The sequence below is a fragment of the Salmo salar genome, chromosome ssa13 (assembly GCF_905237065.1).
Source record: "Salmo salar chromosome ssa13, Ssal_v3.1, whole genome shotgun sequence".
Classification (NCBI taxonomy): Eukaryota; Metazoa; Chordata; class Actinopteri; order Salmoniformes; family Salmonidae; genus Salmo; species Salmo salar.
This window is the reverse complement of record NC_059454.1, coordinates 109,778,197-109,800,638: the sequence shown is the minus strand read 5'-3', so window position 1 is coordinate 109,800,638 and position 22,442 is coordinate 109,778,197. Positions and strand designations below refer to the sequence as shown.

Sequence of the window (22,442 nt, the reverse complement as noted above, 5' to 3'; positions counted from 1 at the left end):
GTTTCTACACGATCCCTAACATTAATACTGTTCCTAGTTGAACTGTTTCTACACGATCCCTAACATTAATACTGTTCCTACTTGAACTGTTTCTACACGATCCCTAACATTAATACTGTTCCTAGTTGAACTGTTTCTACACGATCCCTAACATTAATACTGTTCCTACTTGAACTGTTTCTACACGATCCCTAACATTAATACTGTTCCTACTTGAACTGTTTCTACACGATCCCTAACATTGATACTGTTCCTAGTTGAACTGTTTCTACACGATCCCTAACATTAATACTGTTCCTAGTTGAACTGTTTCTACACGATCCCTAACATTGATACTGTTCCTAGTTGAACTGTTTCTACACGATCCCTAACATTAATACTGTTCCTAGTTGAACTGTTTCTACACGATCCCTAACATTAATACTGTTCCTACTTGAACTGTTTCTACACGATCCCTAACATTAATACTGTTCCTAGTTGAAAGGTAAACTTAGCAATATGACATAGAGGCAGAAAGTAAACATCATAGTGGGTACATTTCCGCAACAACTAATAGAGTTGACGCGTGAGGCTCAATCTTCTTCGCTGTTTTGGTGTCCTGGCTACCTCGCTGTAACAGTGTGAAGCGAACCCGTGCACATGTGCAGATACTGTGTGAGAGCGAAGTGTTGCATCTCACTCATCTCAATATCTGTGGTGCTCCTCTGTTGCCAGGTAGTGGACTGTTGTCAGGTAGTGGACTGTTGTCAGGTAGTGGACTGTTGTCAGGTAGTGGACTGTTGTCAGGTGGTGGACTGTTGTCAGGTAGTGGACTGTTGTCAGGTAGTAGACTGTTGTCAGGTGGTGGACTGTTGTCAGGTAGTGGACTGTTGTCAGGTAGCGGACTGTTGTCAGGTGGTGGACTGTTGTCAGGTAGTGGACTGTTGTCAGGTAGTAGACTGTTGTCAGGTGGTGGACTGTTGTCAGGTAGCGGACTGTTGTCAGGTAGCGGACTGTTGTCAGGTAGCGGACTGTTGTCAGGTAGCGGACTGTTGTCAGGTAGCGGACTGTTGTCAGGTAGCGGACTGTTGTCAGGTGGTGGACTGTTGTCAGGTAGTGGACTGTTGTCAGGTGGTGGACTGTTGTCAGGTGGTGGACTGTTGTCAGGTAGCGGACTGTTGTCAGGTAGCGGACTGTTGTCAGGTAGCGGACTGTTGTCAGGTAGCGGACTGTTGTCAGGTAGTGGACTGTTGTCAGGTGGTGGACTGTTGTCAGGTAGTGGACTGTTGTCAGGTGGTGGACTGTTGTCAGGTGGTGGACTGTTGTCAGGTAGTGGACTGTTGTCAGGTAGTGGACTGTTGTCAGGTAGCGGACTGTTGTCAGGTAGCGGACTGTTGTCAGGTAGCGGACTGTTGTCAGGTGGCGGACTGTTGTCAGGTAGTGGACTGTTGTCAGGTGGTGGACTGTTGTCAGGTAGTGGACTGTTGTCAGGTAGTGGACTGTTGTCAGGTAGCGGACTGTTGTCAGGTGGCGGACTGTTGTCAGGTGGTGGACTGTTGTCAGGTGGTGGACTGTTGTCAGGTAGCGGACTGTTGTCAGGTGGCGGACTGTTGTCAGGTAGTGGACTGTTGTCAGGTGGTGGACTGTTGTCAGGTAGTGGACTGTTGTCAGGTAGTGGACTGTTGTCAGGTAGTGGACTGTTGTCAGGTAGTGGACTGCAGTCAGGTAGTGGACTGCAGCCAGGTAGTGGACTGTTGCCAGGTAGTGGACTGTTGTCAGGTAGTGGACTGTTGTCAGGTAGTGGACTGTTCCCAGGTAGTGGACTGTTGTCAGGTAGTGGACTGTTGTCAGGTAGTGGACTGCTGTCAGGTAGTGGACTGTTGTCAGGTAGTGGACTGTTCCCAGGTAGTGGACTGCTGTCAGGTAGTGGACTGTTCCCAGGTAGTGGACTGTTGTCAGGTAGTGGACAGTTGCCAGGTAGTGGACTGTTGCCAGGTAGTGGACTGTTGTCAGGTAGTGGACAGTTGCCAGGTAGTGGACTGTAGGTGTGGGATTCAATGCGCGTCCACGTTCAGCTGTGAACCCTCCGCCTGGGACCTCATTGGTAAATTAAGCTTTAGTGGGTTTATACTTTATAGTTGACAATCTTTGATATAAGAACATAATTTACATTTGTTCAAATTAACAGTAGATAACTGTTCCAGCCACTTGGTAGCTTTCCCAAAAGTAAACAATGTATAATATACACTTTATACACAAAAGTATGTGGACACCCCTTCAAATTAGTGGATTCAGCTTTCTCAGCCACACCCGTTGCTGACAGGTTTATAAAAAATGAGCACACCGCCATGCAATCTCCATAGACAAACATTGGTAGTAAAAATGGCCGTACTGAAGAACTCAGTGACTTTCAACGTATCACTGTCATAGGATGAAACCTTTCCAACAAGCCAGTTTGTCAAATGTCTGCCCTGCTAGAGCTGCCCGGGTCAACTGTCAGTGCTGTTATTGTGAAGTGGAAACGTCTAGGAGCAACAACGGCTCAGCCACGAAGTGGTAGGCCACACAAACTCACAGAACGGGACCGCCGAGTGTTAAAGCGCGTAGCGTGTAAAAATCTGTCCTTGGTTACAACACTCACTACCGAGTTCCAAACTGCCTCTGGAAGCAACAACGTCAGCACAAGAACTGTTTGTCGGGAGCTTCATGAAATGGGTTTTAAGGACTGAGAAGCCACACACAAGCCTAAGATCACCATGCGCAATGCCAAGTGGTGTAAAGCTCGCCACCATTGGGCTCTGGAGCAGTGGAAACGTGTTCTCTGGAGTGATGAATCACTCTTCACCATCTGGCAGTCTGACGGACGAATCTGGGTTTGGTGGATGCAGGAGAACGCTACCTGCCCCAATGCATAGTGCCAACTGTAAAGTTTGGTGGAGGAGGAATAATGGTCTGGGGCTGTTTTTCATGGTTCGGGCCCCTTAGTTTCAGTGAAGGGAAATCTTAATGCTACAGCATACAATGACATTCTGGATGATTCTGTGCTTTCCAACTTTGTAGCAACAGTTTGGGGAAGGCCCTTTCCTGTTTCAGCATGACAATGACCCCTTGCACAAAGCGATGTCCATACAGAAATTGTTTGTCGGGATCGGTGTGGAAGAACTTGATTGGCCTACACAGAACCCTGACCTCAACCCCATCGAACACCTTTGGGATGAATTGAAACTCCGACTGCGAGCCCGACCTAACCGCCCAACATCAGTGCCCGATCTCACTAATGCTCTTGTGGCTGAATGGAAGCAAGTCCCCTCAGCAATGCTCCAACATCTAGTGGAAAGCCTTCCAGGAAGAGTGGAGGCTGTTATAGCAGCAAAGGTGGGGACCAACTCCATATTAATGCCCATGACTTTGGAATGAGATGTTGGACGAGCAGCTGTCCACATACTTTCGGGTAAATGTGGTAATGTAGTGTATATAGGATACCTGTCAATCACTGAGATTAATTATTTGCGTTGCAGGCTGATGGGTTTAGTTTCATTTAGTTTGTGTTCGAGGGCCTATACATGAGACCAATTTTACGATATTTACACACCCAGTCTCATTACTTTGCGTGAACTTTAAACAATGCGAAATTGGAACCCAAAATCATTTGTTTATCTTCTTTCTATTCTGTGTCCGCATGAAATAGCAAACATAACGTGAATTCAGCGATTCAATTTGTTTACTTCATCTTTGTGGCTCCCTGATGAATCAGTATCGTCCATTACTGAGGCTAGGTTTAGCAAGTCTGTACTCTACGGTTTAGCGATGTGTTGACTAGATTACACAATCCGGACATGAACGAGTGCTCAGCTAGTTATCGACACTGACTGACTCACCCGTATGTATGCTGAAATCTATGGCCAATCTATAGCACCGCTCCCACCAGGCGAAATGGCTTGAAAAGAGTCCTGTTTAACGTAGCCTATTAGAACCAGGAACTGGGGATGGGCTGACTGGGTCTCAGCCAATCACAACAAACACACCGGTTTCTCTGCCTGCCCTTATTGGTTGAGCGAAAAAGCCAACCCAGTAACTAGCTTCCATTAGTAAAGAAAATAGAAAATATACAGAAATTCAAAAAAATCGAATTAAATTCATTATACAATGTTCAATTGAAGTTGTAATTGCCACATATTTCAAGTTGAAAGGAAAGGACTAAACTCTGGTAAAGTGGTGAATGTATAATGGACCAGGAGTCAGCAGTCAGTCCTGTGATGACTAGGGAGCGTTCCAAATGGAACCATATTTCCTAAATAGTGCATCAGGGCCCATAGGGCTCTGGTCTAAAGTAGTGCACTATATATAGCGAATAGGGACTCCGGTCTAAAGTAGTGCACTATATATAGGGAATAGGGTTCCATAGGGCTCTGGTCTAAAGTAGTGCACTATATAGGGAATAGGGTACTACTTTAGAGCACTGTTTTAGACCAGAGCCCTATGGAACCCTATTCCCTCTATAGTGCACTACTTTAGACCAGAGCCCTATGGAACCCTATTCCCTCTATAGTGCACTACTTTAGACCAGAGCCCTATAGAACCCTATTCCCTATATATAGTGCACTACTTTAGACCAGAGCCCTATGGAACCCTATTCCCTCTATAGTGCACTACTTTAGACCAGAGCCCTATGGAACCCTATTCCCTATATAGTGCACTACTTTAGACCAGAGCCCTATGGAACCCTATTCCCTATATAGTGCACTACTTTAGACCAGAGCCCTATGAAACCCTATTCCCTATATAGTACACTACTTTAGACCAGGGCCATATGGCACCCTATGATGAACCCTGGTCATGCACTATACAGTGCAATCGTTCCATTTGGGATGGACTCAGGTTTATTATAGTTAAACATGCATCACAAAGTGTTGCCAGTACACTCAGCAGGCATAATCAGTCCAGTGTGGCTCACTTACATTGACATTTTAGTCATTTAGCAGACGCTCTTATCCAGAGTGACTTACAGTAGTGAATACATACATTTCATACATTTAATTTTTTTTTCGTACTGGTCCCCCATGGGAATCGAACCCACAACCCTGGCATTGCAAACACTATGCTCTACCAACTGAGCCACACGGAGCATGGTGCTTGCCACGTCAGGCTTGTGGGTTCAGATGCCTACAGAGGACCAGTATGAAAATGTATACACTCACTAACTGTAAGACGCTCTGGGTAAGAGTGTCTGCTAAATGACTGAAATGTAAACGTCTGCATTGTGGCCACGCATCAAACCAACTAGAGAGATATTCCTCTCTACTGGAAACACACTGTTCTGTAGAGAGATATTCCTCTCTACTGGAAACGCACTGTTCTGTACACCAACTAGAGAGACATTCCTCTCTACTGGAAACACACTGTTCTGTACACCAACTAGAGAGATATTCCTCTCTACTGGAAACACACTGTTCTGTACACCAACTAGAGAGATATTCCTCTCTACTGGAAACGCACTGTTCTGTACACCAACTAGAGAGATATTCCTCTCTACTGGAAACGCACTGTTCTGTAGAGAGATATTCCTCTCTACTGGAAACACACTGTTCTGTACACCAACTAGAGAGATATTCCTCTCTACTGGAAACACACTGTTCTGTACACCAACTAGAGAGATATTCCTCTCTACTGGAAACACACTGTTCTGTACACCAACTAGAGAGATATTCCTCTCTACTGGAAACGCACTGTTCTGTACACCAACTAGAGAGATGTTTGTTTGTGTCCCAAATGGCACACTATTCCCTATATAGTACAATGGCTCTGGTCCAAAGTAGTACACTATATAGGGAATAGGGTTCTACAGGGCTCTGGTCTAAAGTAGTGCACTATATAGGGTGCCATTTGGGACAAACTGCCATATGTTTAGAGGAAAACTCTGCAGGCTACCGTTCCTGGATCAAAGTACAGAATATTAATGAAAATGTTCCAAATGAAAACATTTTCCAGACCTGAAGTAGACTACATGTGTCTAGAAACATCAGGAGATTTTCATTTCAGGACTGGGGATTGTCTATGGCTCTGTCCCCATTCCCTTTATAGTGACCAGCGCCCATAGGGAATAGGGTGCACTACTGTTGACCAGCGCCCATAGGGAATAGGGTGCACTACTGTTGACCAGGGCCCATAGGGAATAGGGTGCACTACTGTTGAACAGGGCCCATAGGGAATAGGGTGCACTACTGTTGACCAGCGCCCATAGGGAATAGGGTGCACTACTGTTGACCAGCGCCCATAGGGAATAGGGTGCACTACTGTTGACCAGCGCCCATAGGGAATAGGGTGCACTACTGTTGACCAGGGCCCATAGGGAATAGGGTGCACTACTGTTGACCAGGGCCCATAGGGAATAGGGTGCACTACTGTTGACCAGCACCCATAGGGAATAGGGTGCACTACTGTTGACCAGCGCCCATAGGGAATAGGGTGCACTACTGTTGACCAGCGCCCATAGGGAATAGGTTGCCATTTGGAATGCATACTAAATGTTCAGCTTTATTTTCCATGTAGAATAAATAAATAAAGTCTGAAAAAACAGGCGGTTTCTGGCTGCTAGGAGGCCTTCGAGGACTGGAGCGAGCCGGCCGTCTGACAGGTCCTGGACTTTCAGCAGGCAGAAACACAGAAATGGAAGTAGGGATAAATTGTTTCAGTGTTTGAAATTGTAAATTACATTCATACTCTCCATCTGTGTCAACAAGAAAGACGACAAACGACTGGCCGGTTCGAATCTGGAGCCAGTTTCCACCCATTGCCCCATTTGCCTCAGGATAGATTTGACAACTACTATTGGCCGCGTGGAGGAAGACAACTGAATGTACTTGTTTAATTAAAATGACTAAAAAAGGATTATTTTGAATTTAGCATTCATCCCTTTGTCAGCCTTGACAGTTAAAAAGCTAAATCGGTCAAGCTATAACATGACTTATGTCTATGATAATTCCTAGATATTTTATATTAAATTAAAGGCTGGTTTCCATTTCAATTGACATTTTCCATTGAGCTTTTCAGTCCCGGGTTTAGGAAACTGACCCTATATTTATATATAACCAGTCAGTCAGAGAATCAACCATGGAACAATTGTGTGGTTATTCTTTATAGCAAATTCAACATTGCTCTCTCTCTTTGTGATCTTAGTCAAATTTCTGAAAATAGGATCATGTTTTTGTCACAAAGTTCTCTTGCCTGCAGCTACAATCTTCCTGGACATATTTTCTTTCCATAACACTGAACCAGTAGAGAACCATTCTTGACAAATTCCCATAAATTCCCATAAATAACATGTATGTTGGGGGTAAAAAAAAAAAATTATCTCATGGGGTGGTTGTGATGTGATATGATTGGTGGTTGTGATGTGATATGATTGGTGGTTGTGCCTGCCATGGTCTCTAACAGGAAGTGCCAGTTAAAGGTTAGATCTCCCTTGACAGAGCAGTAACACCCAGTACTGACAAGTACACTGGCCAGACTTAAGCCGCAAAGCGAAAGCTACCTAGGACAAGATTTGCTACTCAACTGAACCCCCCCTGGACCAACTGTCTTGACATCTAGATGAGGTGAATGTAAAAACCTGTGATGTCACATTTTAAGGAACATAACTTCATAATAATTGTATTTATTTAACTTGGCAAGTCAGTTAAAGAACAAATTCTTATTTTCAATGACAGCCTAGAAACAGTGGGGTTAACTGCCTTGTTTAGGATGACATTTTACCTTGTCAGCTCAGGGATTCGATCTCGCAACCTTTAGGTTACCGGCCCAACACTCTAACCACTAGGCTACCTGCCGACCCAATAAGATGCTGGTATGCTAAGCTAACCACCACCCATAGTTATTTAATATATACAATTTAGCAGATGCTTTTATCCAAAGCGATCTCTGTGAGAATTGAACCTACGACCCAACTGACGTACACTTATATCATTGTAGTACTAAAATCTTTAGGGCTTTTCTCAATAGATCAGTAACACACATCTCACCTCTCTTCGATGCGGACCCAGAGGTCATTAAACTGTCCGTTTCTCTGGTGTTTCCTCTGTTTGGTTCGTCGTTTCTGCTTCAGCTTGCGGTCCAGCGTGTCCATCAGCTCCAGGCTGTGGGAGCGATGAGGCGGCAGCAGTATGTGGGGTAGTGGGTTGTCCTGCAGAGGGTGCTGTTGCTCCTCGTCATGAAGTTCGTGGAGGAAAGGCTCCAGGTAAGGGGACTCATCCAGGTTCTGACCCAGAGAACGACCCGTCTGGTCGGGGGCCGATATCGATCGACTGCGGTGATGGAGAGAGTAATGTTAGAAATAGGAAACGGTTGTTAAAAGGACTTGGATTTAACATCTGAACAGTCATGGTTGGGGAGTAATGGGATGCCATGTAACGGGATATCCAAAAACGGTAACTGTAATCTGTTAAATTACCAGCAAAGATATTGTAATCAGATACTTTTGAAAAAAGTATATTATTACTTCTAGAATGACTTTTAAATTCCCGAAAGGATGTTTGCGAAACACATTTTTGGACACCTTTCTGTTTTCTCAATGATATTCAAATCAAAATGTTAAAAAAAGGCGTAAGTTTAATTTTGTTGGTAACACCTGCACGAGTCTGCCCACAACCACCAATCAGAGACCACTATGATGGCACAGCAAATGATGACCACCAATCAGAGACCACTATGATGACACACCAAATGATGACCACCAATCAGAGACGAACCACTATGATGACACACCAAATGATGACCACCAATCAGAGACCACTATGATGACAGACCAGATGTGTTTGATGAATTGCAGGAATAGAAGGCTACAGTCCAAGTCTTCCAATGGTGCGACTGCTGTCGACATCCAAAGATGATCCAACTTGAATAAACGCTTGGAGGTAAGGATGACAGCAGTGGTGTAGTCTACGGTGATACGGATATCACTTATTATTGATATCTACATAGCGCATTAATGTGAATCACACTGCTGCTCTCTCATTTAGCTATTTGTGCCTTACGGATTGTGTTTGTTGTGGATGGCTGTTCAAATGTACACTGAGCGTACAAAACATTAAGAACGCCTGCTCTTTCGAAGACTTGGACTGAACAGGTGAATCCAGGTGAATGATATGATCCCTTATTGATGTCACTTGTTAAATCCACTTCAATCAGTGTAGATGAAGGGGAGGAGACGGGTTAAAGAAGGATTTTTAAGCCTTGAGACAATGGAGACATGGATTGTGTATGTGTGCCATTCAGATGAGTGAACGGGCAACACAAAAGATTGAAGTGTCATTAAACGGGGTATGGTAGTAGGTGCCAGGTGCACCGGTTTGAGTGTGTCAAGATCTGCAACGCTGCTGAGTTTTTCACGCTCAACAGGTTCCTGTGTGAATCATGAATGGTCCTCCAGTCAACTTGACACAACTAAAGTATTGGAGTCAACATGGACCAGCATCCCTGTGGAATTCTGAGGGCAAAAGTGGTTGCAACTCAATATTAGTTGTATTCCGTATGTTTTTGTATACAGTATGCGTATTTTAACCCAGTAATGTTTGAATTGAAGACGTTTTTAGCTACCTATCAATCATTGTTTTTGCGACCAGTGGACAGTCAGTGAAACATGCGCTCTTGCAACAGCTGTATAGTACAAATCCCAGCCTCTATGGAATAACAGTTTGAGAGAGTTCATCCCTTCTAAACTCCACCTGTCACGTCCTGACCAGTAAAGGGGTCTTTTGCCATAGTAGAATGGTCAGGGCGTGGCAGGGGGGGTTGTTTTGTGTGTTTTGGGGTTTGTTTGTTTCTAGGGGATTTTGTTCTAGTTTTCTATTTTAAATGTTTCGTTTTCCATGTTTGGCCGAGTATGTTTTCCAATCAGGAAGGAGGCAGGTGTCTTTCGTTGTCTCTGATTGGAAGCCATACTTAGGCAGCCTGTTTTTTCCTTTGGGTTTTGTGGGTGGTTGTTTTCTGTTTAGTGTGTGAGGATACCCGACAGAACTGTTTAGCTGTCATTTGTTTTTTTCTTTGTGAAGTGCTTTTTCAAATTCTAAAATAAAAGATGAGCACTCAACACGGAGCGCCTTGGTCTGTTCACTACAACGCCTGTGACTCCTCCGTGGTGCTGTGCTCCATACTGTCAAAAAAACACAGTTTGTTTTAAGAAGACCGCGAATGGGGCTTTTATTGTTCAATCTATTTCTTGCCGATCGAGAAAAAAAAAATATATATATATATCCATAGGCCTAAGAGACACAAACTCGCACACTTTGATAGACTTAATCAGCTGCATGTTATCAATATATCAAAGTGTCACCAAACTAAAAGGTAAACAATATATTCCTGTAGCAAATGCAGCATATGGCATTGGTGTTTCCCATGTAAATAGCCCTTTTCAGTAGTGATCAAAGCTGTTCCATGAGCGCAGCATTTATTTTACAACTGGAATCAATGAGCCCAATCAGTCGTCCATGACAACACAATCATAAACAACAGAGTAGGCTAATAAGTCCTTAGTTTTCGGGGTTATGGTCAGGTAAAAAAAAAAAAAAGCTAATCTATATTTATATATTTTCAAGACCTATTTCTCAAGATCAAAGGTTATTAAATGAATTGGAATGACTGGAATTCTGATAGACTTGGTTTTCAATGTAAAGATATAGCCTAATTGTCACGTGGGATGACGCTGGAGAGACGAAGCATGTACGGGGAGTTAAACATTTAACAACGAACGGACATGGAACGAGACAGGAACAGCGTCAGCAAACGAGTAACACAAACAAACAAAAATACAATTAATGTATCAGCTGGGAACAGAGCAGTGGAACTGACAGATATAAGGGAGGTAATAAACAGGTGATGAGTGAGTTCAGGTGAATCCAATATCGCTGATGCGCGTGATGAAGGAAGACAGGTGTGATGCAGGGCAGCCTGGCGCCCTCAAGCGCCGGGGAGGAAGAGCGGGAGCAGAGCGGGAGCAGAGCGGGAGCAGAGCGGGAGCAGATATGACACTAATCATATTATTAGCTGCATTACGACGGGTTAGAAGAAGCCTACATACCCAACCCATAATGCAACATCCACATATGGCCAGCCATGTAAACTCTAACATTGATTTATCCTGCAATAGATAGTCATTAAATTGGTAATATTCAGTTTGTCTTCTTCTAATGCCTCTTAAGGGGAAAGTAATCTAAAAGTTACATTACTGATTATAATTTTGGACATGTAACTAGTAATTGTAACGGATTAGACCTACATTTACAAAGTAATCTACCAGCCCTGTGAACAGTGGACACCAGCTTTCAATGGCTGGAAATTACTAACTCAAAACAGGTGATCGTAGCTCCTCTGTGCTACTAATGAATACAGGTATGGGATAGTATGATCCTTCTGAAGCCAGGTGCAGAAAGACTGAGAGAGAGAGAGAGAGAGAGAGAGAGAGAGAGAGAGAGAGAGAGAGAGAGAGAGAGAGAGAGAGAGAGAGAGAGAGAGAGAGAGAGAGAGAGGTCATGCAGAAGAACAGCTCCTGACTTGTTATAACTGTAACGGACCCTGGGTTTATAAGCGCAGAAATCTGCCGGACGAGCATGCTTTTGCGGCACAGTCGATAGCGTGCTGGACTTCGGGCTTGAAGGTCGAGGGTTCGAGACCTGCTCCCTGCTGTTTCATTACATAACTGTCTGGTTGTTAAGAGAGAGATTGACACGATTAAATTAGCAAAAAAATGTATAGGCAATCAAATTGAACAACTGAAGATCAACACAGGAGGAAAAGATTGACAGGGAGTGAGTTAAAAAAACAATCTTCATCGTGGTAGCTAGCCAAATTCAAACCTGTCAGCTAGCTTACCGTCTAGCTCTAACCGTTTACTGGTGGTAACCATAGCAACATGGCCACTGAGGCAGCGCTAGCAGCGACAGCAACGGCAGAGACTGAGAGACTTTGTTGTTTTTTTAATACCCAGCAGAAATCAAATCAGAGAAGGGAAGAATCAACTTTAAACACAGAATTCAGAGGGAGAACCCAGAAACGTTGTTACGCCGACTGCTCACAAAACGGGACCGTTACAAACCTGTTATTTTACACAGACCACACTACTGCCTGGCATACAGCTGTAACCAGGCATTTCAGCTGTACCACAAAGAAAGTTATCTGCAAGGGAAGGCAAATCCACATTTTTGAGGACAGCGATAAGGACCAGGAAAACAGGTTTCTGAACGGCACTATCATGGTCCAGGGCAGTGAGGCTGCACTCCGCTCTGTTGTGCAGGACTTCCCCACCCTAACGAAGATAGCAGAAAGCAAAAAAGACAAGGACAGCACCCCGACCTCTCCCCTCACCTCAGGCACCCCAACAGCAGGGCTATCCTCCCCCCTGCCTGCCTACAACCACCAGAGCCAAGACCACACTACCATCAGCCTGCTGAGAGACAGGCTGGCTCTGTTAGAGGTATGGGTTACTGAGCTGAAGGAGCAGCCCCCCAGCTACACCACCTCCAGACTGCTGAGAGACAGGCTGGCTCTGTTAGAGGTATGGGTTACTGAGCTGAAGGAGCAGCCCTCCAGCTACACCACCACCAGACCCAGACACAGAGCTTCTGACAGGACCAGATCTGAACAAGAGCAGGCCCCCAGCTGAAGAACTCCAGGAGCTGAGAGAGAGTCTTACCACAGCTCTGGAGGAGGTAAGGGTCACCATGAGGAGAGAGCCTTACCACCTCAGCTCTGGAGGGAGGTAAAGGTTACCATGAGCTGAAGAGCAGCCTTGACCACAGCTCTGGAGGAGGTAAAGGTCACCATGAGGAGAGAGCCTTACCACAGCTCTGGAGGAGGTAAATGGTACCATGAGGAGAGAGAGCCTTACCACAGCTCTGGAGGAGGTAAAGGTCACCATGAGGAGAGAGCTAGTGCAGGTAATGGAGGAGATGGCAAATGAGTTGTCTGTCATCAAGAGGGTGCTACAGCACAGAGAACAGACTGTAGAGACTCCCAGAGAGAAGCTGCAGCCCCTCACCACAACCCAGACCTGGCCCCCCTCCACTCCACAGGGCCCAGCCTACTACCAGACCACCACCTCTACCAGACCAGAGAGGAAGCCCCACGGCCCAGACCTGGGCCCCCCTCCACTCCACAGGGCCCAGCCTACTACCAGACCACCAGACCACCATCTCTACCAGGCCAGAGAGGAAGCCCCACGGCCCAGACCTGGCCCCCCTCCACTCCACAGGGCCCAACAGCAGGACCAGCGCTGCTACGCAGAGGTCGTCAGAGGACAGGATTAAGTGAGATTAAACAGCTCCTCCAATACATCTGCACTAAACTGCACTAAACACACACGGACGCATGCACACAAACACAACACAACACAACACAACACAACACACCACGCACACACACACACACACACACACACACACACACACACACACACACACACACACACACACACACACACACACACACACACACACACACACACTGTACTAGAATTTACTTGTTCAATGAATAGGAATATCTATATATATATATAACAGAAACAATGTTAGCTGTTATCCTGTTTATCTCTTAACAACTTATTAGTTAGTAGTTACTGTATTTCTGACTGCTATTCTTTCTTTTTGCAACATGAAATCACTATCAGTTAGCATGTGGAACATTCAGGGTCTAAACTCATCAACCTATCAGTTAGCATGTGGAACATTCAGGGTCTAAACTCATCAACCTATCAGTTAGCATGTGGAACATTCAGGGTCTAAACTCATCAACCGATCAGTTAGCATGTGGAACATTCAGGGTCTAAACTCATCAACCTATCAGTTAGCATGTGGAACATTCAGGGTCTAAACTCATCAACCTATCAGTTAGCATGTGGAACATTCAGGGCCTAAACTCATCAACCTATCAGTTAGCATGTGGAACATTCAGGGTCTAAACTCATCAACCTATCAGTTAGCATGTGGAACATTCAGGGTCTAAACTCATCAACCTATCAGTTAGCATGTGGAACATTCAGGGTCTAAACTCATCAACCTATCAGTTAGCATGTGGAACATTCAGGGTCTAAACTCATCAACCTATCAGTTAGCATGTGGAACATTCAGGGCCTAAACTCATCAACCTATCAGTTAGCATGTGGAACATTCAGGGTCTAAACTCATCAACCTATCAGTTAGCATGTGGAACATTCAGGGTCTAAACTCATCAACCTATCAGTTAGCATGTGGAACATTCAGGGTCTAAACTCATCAACCTATCAGTTAGCATGTGGAACATTCAGGGTCTAAACTCATCAACCTATCAGTTAGCATGTGGAACATTCAGGGTCTAAACTCATCAACCTATCAGTTAGCATGTGGAACATTCAGGGTCTAAACTCATCAACCTATCAGTTAGCATGTGGAACATTCAGGGTCTAAACTCATCAACCTATCAGTTAGCATGTGGAACATTCAGGGTCTAAACTCATCAACCGATCAGTTAGCATGTGGAACATTCAGGGTCTAAACTCATCAACCTATCAGTTAGCATGTGGAACATTCAGGGCCTAAACTCATCAACCTATCAGTTAGCATGTGGAACATTCAGGGTCTAAACTCATCAACCTATCAGTTAGCATGTGGAACATTCAGGGTCTAAACTCATCAACCTATCAGTTAGCATGTGGAACATTCAGGGTCTAAACTCATCAACCTATCAGTTAGCATGTGGAACATTCAGGGTCTAAACTCATCAACCTATCAGTTAGCATGTGGAACATTCAGGGTCTAAACTCATCAACCTATCAGTTAGCATGTGGAACATTCAGGGTCTAAACTCATCAACCTATCAGTTAGCATGTGGAACATTCAGGGTCTAAACTCATCAACCTATCAGTTAGCATGTGGAACATTCAGGGTCTAAACTCATCAACCTATCAGTTAGCATGTGGAACATTCAGGGTCTAAACTCATCAACCTATCAGTTAGCATGTGGAACATTCAGGGTCTAAACTCATCAACCTATCAGTTAGCATGTGGAACATTCAGGGCCTAAACTCATCAACCTATCAGTTAGCATGTGGAACATTCAGGGTCTAAACTCATCAACCTATCAGTTAGCATGTGGAACATTCAGGGCCTAAACTCATCAACCTATCAGTTAGCATGTGGAACATTCAGGGCCTAAACTCATCAACCTATCAGTTAGCATGTGGAACATTCAGGGTCTAAACTCATCAACCTATCAGTTAGCATGTGGAACATTCAGGGTCTAAACTCATCAACCTATCAGTTAGCATGTGGAACATTCAGGGTCTAAACTCATCAACCTATCAGTTAGCATGTGGAACATTCAGGGTCTAAACTCATCAACCTATCAGTTAGCATGTGGAACATTCAGGGTCTAAACTCATCAACCGATCAGTTAGCATGTGGAACATTCAGGGTCTAAACTCATCAACCTTCGGACTGAAGAGTTTAGAACTGGAGTTCAACAACAATCTGAAAGATGTTGACGTCATCATTCTGCAGGAGACATGGTGTAAGGCTGACGTTGTCACTCACTGTCCCACAGGCTACAGAGAGGTCATTGTGCCGTCACAGAAACACAGCTCTGTCAATATAGGCAGAGACTGAAGGATTGATCATTTGGTACAAATCCCAACTACAACATCTAATTGATCCCCTCAAAATGGGAAAATATCACATTTGGTTAAAACTGAAAAAAGAACTTGTACTGACAGAAAAAGATGTGTTCCTTTGCGCAATATATTTCCCCCCCTCAGAATCCCCATATTACTCAGAGGAGATCTTCCCCACCCTTGAGGAAGAGACGTGCCATTTCCAGGCCCAGGGAAATGTGCTCATCTGTGATGACACAAATGCGCGCACAGGAGCACTACCTGATCTAACGAGCACACGAGGGGACAGCTTTATTACAGGCCATACTGTTTCTAACTGTCTTAATCTCCCCCATAGAAACAACAGTGACGGCACCGTCAACAACAACGAAAGGGATCTGTTGCAGCTCTGTAGAACCCTGGGTCTGTACTTTGTCAATGGTAGGTTACGGGGGGGACTCTTTGGGGAGATTCACCTACTGCTCAACTCTTGGCCACAGTACAGTAGACTATATGATCACAGACATTGACCCTTTCTCTCTCAGCTCATTCACTGTCAAGCCACTAACACCTCTGTCTGATCACAGCCAAATTACGTTGTTCCTCAAAAGAACAGACCTGGAAACAACCACACATTCACAGCCCAGTAAGCTGTACAACATCAGAAATTCATACAGATGGGCCCAAAAACAGCACAGAAGAATATCAGAAAGGGAATTTTATTGATAGAGCTTTAGCCCATAGTTTAGGGATCCCCATCGCTCGCGTGGATGTGCCCTTCCCCGTTCACGCCTTAAATAGTCGACCCTTAGGGTCAGGGTTGATTAGGGAGGTCACCGCGCCTTTGGGCATGGTGACGCAGGGGGGTCATATGGAGAGAATTACTCTTCCTTATTGACTCTCCTGCATTTCCCATGGTGCTGGGCCTACCCTGGTTAGCTTGTCATAACCCTGCTATTTCTAGGCCACAGGGGGCTCTCACGGGGTGGTCGCGAGAGTGCTCAGGGAGGTGTTTAGGGGTTTCCGTTGGTGCTACTACGGTGGAGAGTCCAGACCGGGTCTCCACCGTGCGCATTCCCCCTGAATATGCCGATTTGGCTCTTGCCTTCTCCAAAAAAAAGGCGACTCAATTACCACCTCATCGACGGGGCGATTGTGCGATAGATCTCCTGGTAGACGCTGCACTTCCCAGGAGTCACGTGTATCCCCTCTCACAGGTGGAGACGGAGGCTATGGAAACATATCTCTCGAATCCCTGCGTCAGGGGTACATTTGGTCCTCCACTTCACCCGCCTCCTCGAGATCATTTTTTTGTGAAGAAGAAGGATGGAGGTCTGCGCCCGTGTATTGACTATCGGGGTCTGAATCAGATCACCGTGAGGTACAGTTACCCGCTACCGCTCATAGGCACAGCAATAGAGTCAATGCATGGGGCGCGCTTCTTCACCAAACTAGATCTCTGGAGCGCTTACAACCTGGTGCGTATCCGAGAGGGAGAAGAGTGGAAGACGGCTTTCAGTACCACCTCTGGGCATTATGAGTACCTCGTCATTCCGTACGGGTTGATGAATGCTCCATCAGTCTTCCAAGCCTTTGTAGATTAGATTTTCAGGGACCTGCACGGGCAGGGTGTAGTGGTGTATATTGATGACATTTTGATATACTCCACTACACGGAGCCATTCGGTAGTCGATTACTGTGCTAGACGAGCGGGAGAGACGGTGTTCAGGAAGCTAGCGGGCCGGGGCTAGCAGATGGATCATCACCAACATCCACGACGCAGAGGCCGGTTGTGAGCACATCGGCCGAATTATGTCAGCAGACCAGCAGATAAGTTGTGATGGATCGGCGGGGCTCCGTGTCGACAAAGGGTCCAGGCCACTTGGCAAGAGAGGTATTGTAGCTGGAGTACTTCGTTTGCTAGCCGGGAGATGGGCCTAGCTCGAGGCTAACTGGTGCATGCGCCTGGACAAGGGCATTAGCCACAATAGCCACTCGGTAGCAGCTAGCTAGCTGCGAAGATCCGGTGTAATGGTCCAGAGCTTGCGGCAGGAATCCGGTGATGTAGTGGGGGAAAAAAGCAGTCCGATATGCTCAGGGCTGATATCGCGCTGTGCAGACTGGCAGGTATTATCCGGGCTATCAGGGCTAAAGCGGCTGGAGTCCGAGCTAAAGGTAAAAACCGCTAGCAGCGGCTAACAATAACTAAATAGCTAGTAGCTAATTAGCTGGCTAGCTTCTGATGGCTAGCTTCTGATGGAGGTTCCAATTATAAGGTCTAAAAAAATAGCAGATCTGTACCACATTGGGTGAGGCGAGTTGCAGGAAGGTATATTTAATTCAAAAATGGAAAAAAGAGATTGAAATATAATGAAAAATATACAAAAAAAACAACAACAAAAAAGACAGAATATTTACACGGGACAAAAACAAACACATCTTACTGCTGCGCCATCTTGGAAGGGAGTTGATGACAACGTAAACACTGTCCTGAGACAAACGTATGCAGTATTAAGGCCATGGAATGCGTTCATTGGCCAGTGAGTGGCCAAGCTCTCGTCATACCTACAAGTTGTTTATTCTTTTAAACCCAGCCCTTTCACGCCACCGCCAACTCTTGCGCTCATAATTCCGTCTGTAAAAAATTGCAAAACTATTTCTAACACACCCCTAGACCATTTCCCACGAGGTTTGATCAAATAGAGGCCTTCATCTTATATGGAATATTTTGTGTGTAAAATGAATGAGTGAATTTATTTTCATCTGTTCATTGTGTGATTACAGTGTAGCAAAATAAAATATTCTTAATGTGGCCAGATTTGCCATGTTTCATTGTTGGAGTGAGTGACTAACATTTAACAAGCTTAGTTTTAATATTTTACCTTTATTGAATTAGGCAAGTCAGTTAAGAACAAATTCTTATTTACAATCACAGCCTACCCTGGGCCAATTCTGCGCCGCCCTATAAGACTTCTAATCACGGCCGGTTGTGAAACAGCCTGGAATCGAACCAGGGTCTGTAGTGACGCCTCTAGCACTGAGATGTAGTGCATCAGATCGCTGTGCCACTCGGGAGCCCATGATTGTTCCATCATGTGTTTATGTTAAGTTACATAGAACACTGGTATCACGCTGTACCACCAGACACTGGCATCACACTGTACCACCAGACACTGGCATCACGCTGTACCACCAGACACTGGCATCACGCTGTACCACCAGACACTGGTACCAGACACTGGCATCACGCTGTACCACCAGACACTGGTACCAGACACTGGCATCACGCTGTACCACCAGACACTGGCATCATGCTGTACCACCAGACACTGGCATCACGCTGTACCACCAGACACTGGCATCACGCTGTACCACCAGACACTGGCATCACGCTGTACCACCAGACACTGGCATCACGCTGTACCACCGGATACTGGCATCACGCTGTACCACCGGACACGGTACCAGACACTGGCATCACGCTGTACCATCAGACACTGGCATCACGCTGTACCACCAGACACTGGCATCACGCTGTACCACCAGACACTGGCATCACGCTGTACCACCAGATACTGGCTTCACGCTGTACCACCAGACACTGGCATCACACTGTACCACCAGACACTGGCATCACGCTGTACCACCAGACACTGGCATCACGCTGTACCACCAGACACTGGTACCAGACACTGGCATCACGCTGTACCACCAGACACTGGTACCAGACACTGGCATCACGCTGTACCACCAGACACTGGCATCATGCTGTACCACCAGACACTGGCATCACGCTGTACCACCAGACACTGGCATCACGCTGTACCACCAGACACTGGCATCACGCTGTACCACCAGACACTGGCATCACGCTGTACCACCGGATACTGGCATCACGCTGTACCACCGGACACTGGTACCAGACACTGGCATCACGCTGTACCATCAGACACTGGCATCACGCTGTACCACCAGACACTGGCATCACGCTGTACCACCAGACACTGGCATCACGCTGTACCACCAGACACTGGCTTCACGCTGTACCACCAGACACTGGCATCACGCTGTACCACCGAACACTGGCATCACGCTGTACCACCAGACACTGGTACCAGACACTGGCATCACGCTGTACCACCAGACACTGGCATCACGCTGTACCACCAGACACTGGCATCACGCTGTACCACCAGACACTGGCATCACGCTGTACCACCGGACACTGGCATCACGCTGTACCACCAGACACTGGCATCACGCTGTACCACCGGACACTGGTACCAGACACTGGCATCACGCTGTACCACCAGACACTGGCATCACGCTGTACCACCAGACACTGGTACCAGACACTGGCATCACGCTGTACCACCAGACACTGGCATCACGCTGTACCACCAGACCCTGGTACCAGACACTGGCATCACGCTGTACCACCAGACACTGGCATCACGCTGTACCACCAGACACTGGCATCACGCTGTACCACCAGACACTGGCATCACGCTGTACCACCAGACACTGGCATCACGCTGTACCATCAGTCTGACAGGGGACCTAGACCACTAAAAACATTTTGTCAATTACAACAGAGTAAGAGCAGCACAAATCATCATTCAAACTCCATGTGTGGAGTGGAGGAGCCCTGTGGAGTGGAGGAGCCCTGTGGAGTGGAGGAGCCGTGTGGAGTGGAGGAGCTGTGTGGAGTGGAGGAGCTGTGTGGAGTGGAGGAGCCCTGTGGAGTGGAGGAGCCGTGTGGAGTGGAGGAGCCCTGTGGAGTGGAGGAGCTGTGTGGAGTGGAGGAGCCCTGTGGAGTGGAGGAGCCCTGTGGAGTGGAGGAGCTGTGTGGAGTGGAGGAGCTGTGTGGAGTGGAGGAGCTGTGTGGAGTGGAGGAGCCCTGTGGAGTGGAGGAGCCGTGTGGAGTGGAGGAGCCCTGTGGAGTGGAGGAGCTGTGTGGAGTGGAGGGAGGAGCTGTGTAGAGTGGAGGAGCTGTGTGGAGTGGAGGAGCTGTGTGGAGTGGAGGAGCTGTGTAGAGTGGAGGAGCTGTGTAGAGTGGAGGAGCTGTGTGGAGTGGAGGAGCTGTGTGGAGTGGAGGAGCTGTGTAGAGTGGAGGAGCTGTGTGGAGTGGAGGAGCTGTGTGGAGTGGAGGAGCTGTGTGTAGTAGAGCAGCTGTGTGGAGTGGAGGAGCTGTGTGTAGTAGAGCAGCTGTGTGGAGTGGAGGAGCTGTGTGGAGTGGAGGAGCTGTGTGGAGTGGAGGAGCTGTGTGGAGTGGAGGAGCTGTGTGGAGTGGAGGAGCTGTGTGTAGTAGAGCAGCTGTGTGGAGTGGAGGAGCTGTGTGTAGTAGAGCAGCTGTGTGGAGTGGAGGAGCTGTGTGGAGTGGAGGAGCCCTGTGGAGTAGAGGAGCTGTGTGTAGCAGAGCAGCTGTGTGGAGTGGAGGAGCTGTGTGGAGTGGAGGAGCTGTGTGTAGTAGAGCAGCTGTGTGGAGTGGAGGAGCTGTGTGGAGTGGAGGAGCTGTGTGGAGTGGAGGAGCTGTGTGTAGTAGAGCAGCTGTGTGGAGTAGAGGAGCTGTGTGGAGTGGAGGAGCTGTGTGGAGTGGAGGAGCTGTGTGGAGTGGAGGAGCTGTGTGGAGTGGAGTGGAGGAGCTGTGTGTAGTAGAGGAGCTGTGTGGAGTGGAGGAGCCCTGTGGAGTGGAGGAGCTGTGTGGAGTGGAGGAGCCGTGTGGAGTGGAGGGAGGAGCTGTGTAGAGTGGAGGAGCTGTGTGGAGTGGAGGAGCTGTGTGGAATGGAGGAGCTGTGTGGAGTGGAGGAGCTGTGTGTAGTAGAGCAGCTGTGTGGAGTGGAGGACCTGTGTGTAGTAGAGCTGCTGTGTGGAGTGGAGGAGCTGTGTGGAGTGGAGGAGCCCTGTGGAGGGAGGAGCTGTGTGGAGTGGAGGAGCTGTGTGGAGTGGAGGAGCTGTGTGGAGTGGAGGAGCTGTGTGGAGTGGAGGAGCCCTGTGGAGTGGAGGAGCTGTGTGGAGTGGAGGGAGGAGCTGTGTAGAGTGGAGGAGCTGTGTGGAGCTGTGTGGAGTGGAGGAGCTGTGTGGAGTGGAGGAGCTGTGTGTAGTAGAGCAGCTGTGTGGAGTGGAGGAGCTGTGTGTAGTAGAGCAGCTGTGTGGAGTGGAGGAGCTGTGTGGAGTGGAGGAGCCCTGTGGAGTGGAGGAGCCCTGTGGAGTAGAGGAGCTGTGTGGAGTGGAGGCGCTGTGTGGAGTGGAGGAGCTGTGTGGAGTGGAGGAGCTGTGTGGAGTGGAGGAGCTGTGTGTAGTAGAGCAGCTGTGTGGAGTGGAGGAGCTGTGTGGAGTGGAGGAGCTGTGTGGAGTGGAGGAGCTGTGGAGTGGAGGAGCTGTGTGGAGTGGAGGAGCTGTGTGGAGTGGAGGAGCTGTGTGGAGTGGAGGAGCTGTGTGTAGTAGAGGAGCTGTGTGGAGTGGAGGAGCTGTGTGGAGTGGAGGAGCTGTGTGTAGTAGAGCAGCTGTGTGGAGTAGAGGAGCTGTATGGAGTGGAGGAGCTGTGTGGAGTGGAGGAGCCCTGTGGAGTGGAGGAGCCCTGTGGAGTGGAGGAGCCCTGTGGAGTGGAGTGGAGGAGCCCTGTGGAGTGGAGGAGCTGTGTGGAGTGGAGGAGCTGTGTGGAGTGGAGGAGCTGTGTGGAGTGGAGGAGCTGTGTGGAGTGGAGGAGCTGTGTGTAGTAGAGCAGCTGTGTGGAGTGGAGGAGCTGTGTGGAGTGGAGGAGCTGTGTGGAGTGGAGGAGCTGTGTGGAGTGGAGGAGCTGTGTGGAGTGGAGGGGCCCTGTGGAGTGGAGGAGCCCTGTGGAGTAGAGGAG

The 22,442-nt window shown here is 47.4% G+C and overlaps 1 protein-coding gene across 2 annotated transcripts in view; it reads right to left on the bottom strand.

The window, feature by feature from the left end:
• Positions 1 to 22,442, bottom strand: part of LOC106568549 (metalloprotease TIKI1) — a 150,216-nt gene that overhangs the window by 2,542 nt on the left and 125,232 nt on the right. For both annotated transcript variants that reach the window (XM_045692665.1, XM_045692666.1), the window contains exon 6: positions 7,998 to 8,279. In XM_045692665.1, coding sequence (XP_045548621.1) covers positions 7,998 to 8,279 — 282 coding nt within the window. The remainder of the gene's footprint in view (positions 1 to 7,997; positions 8,280 to 22,442) is intronic.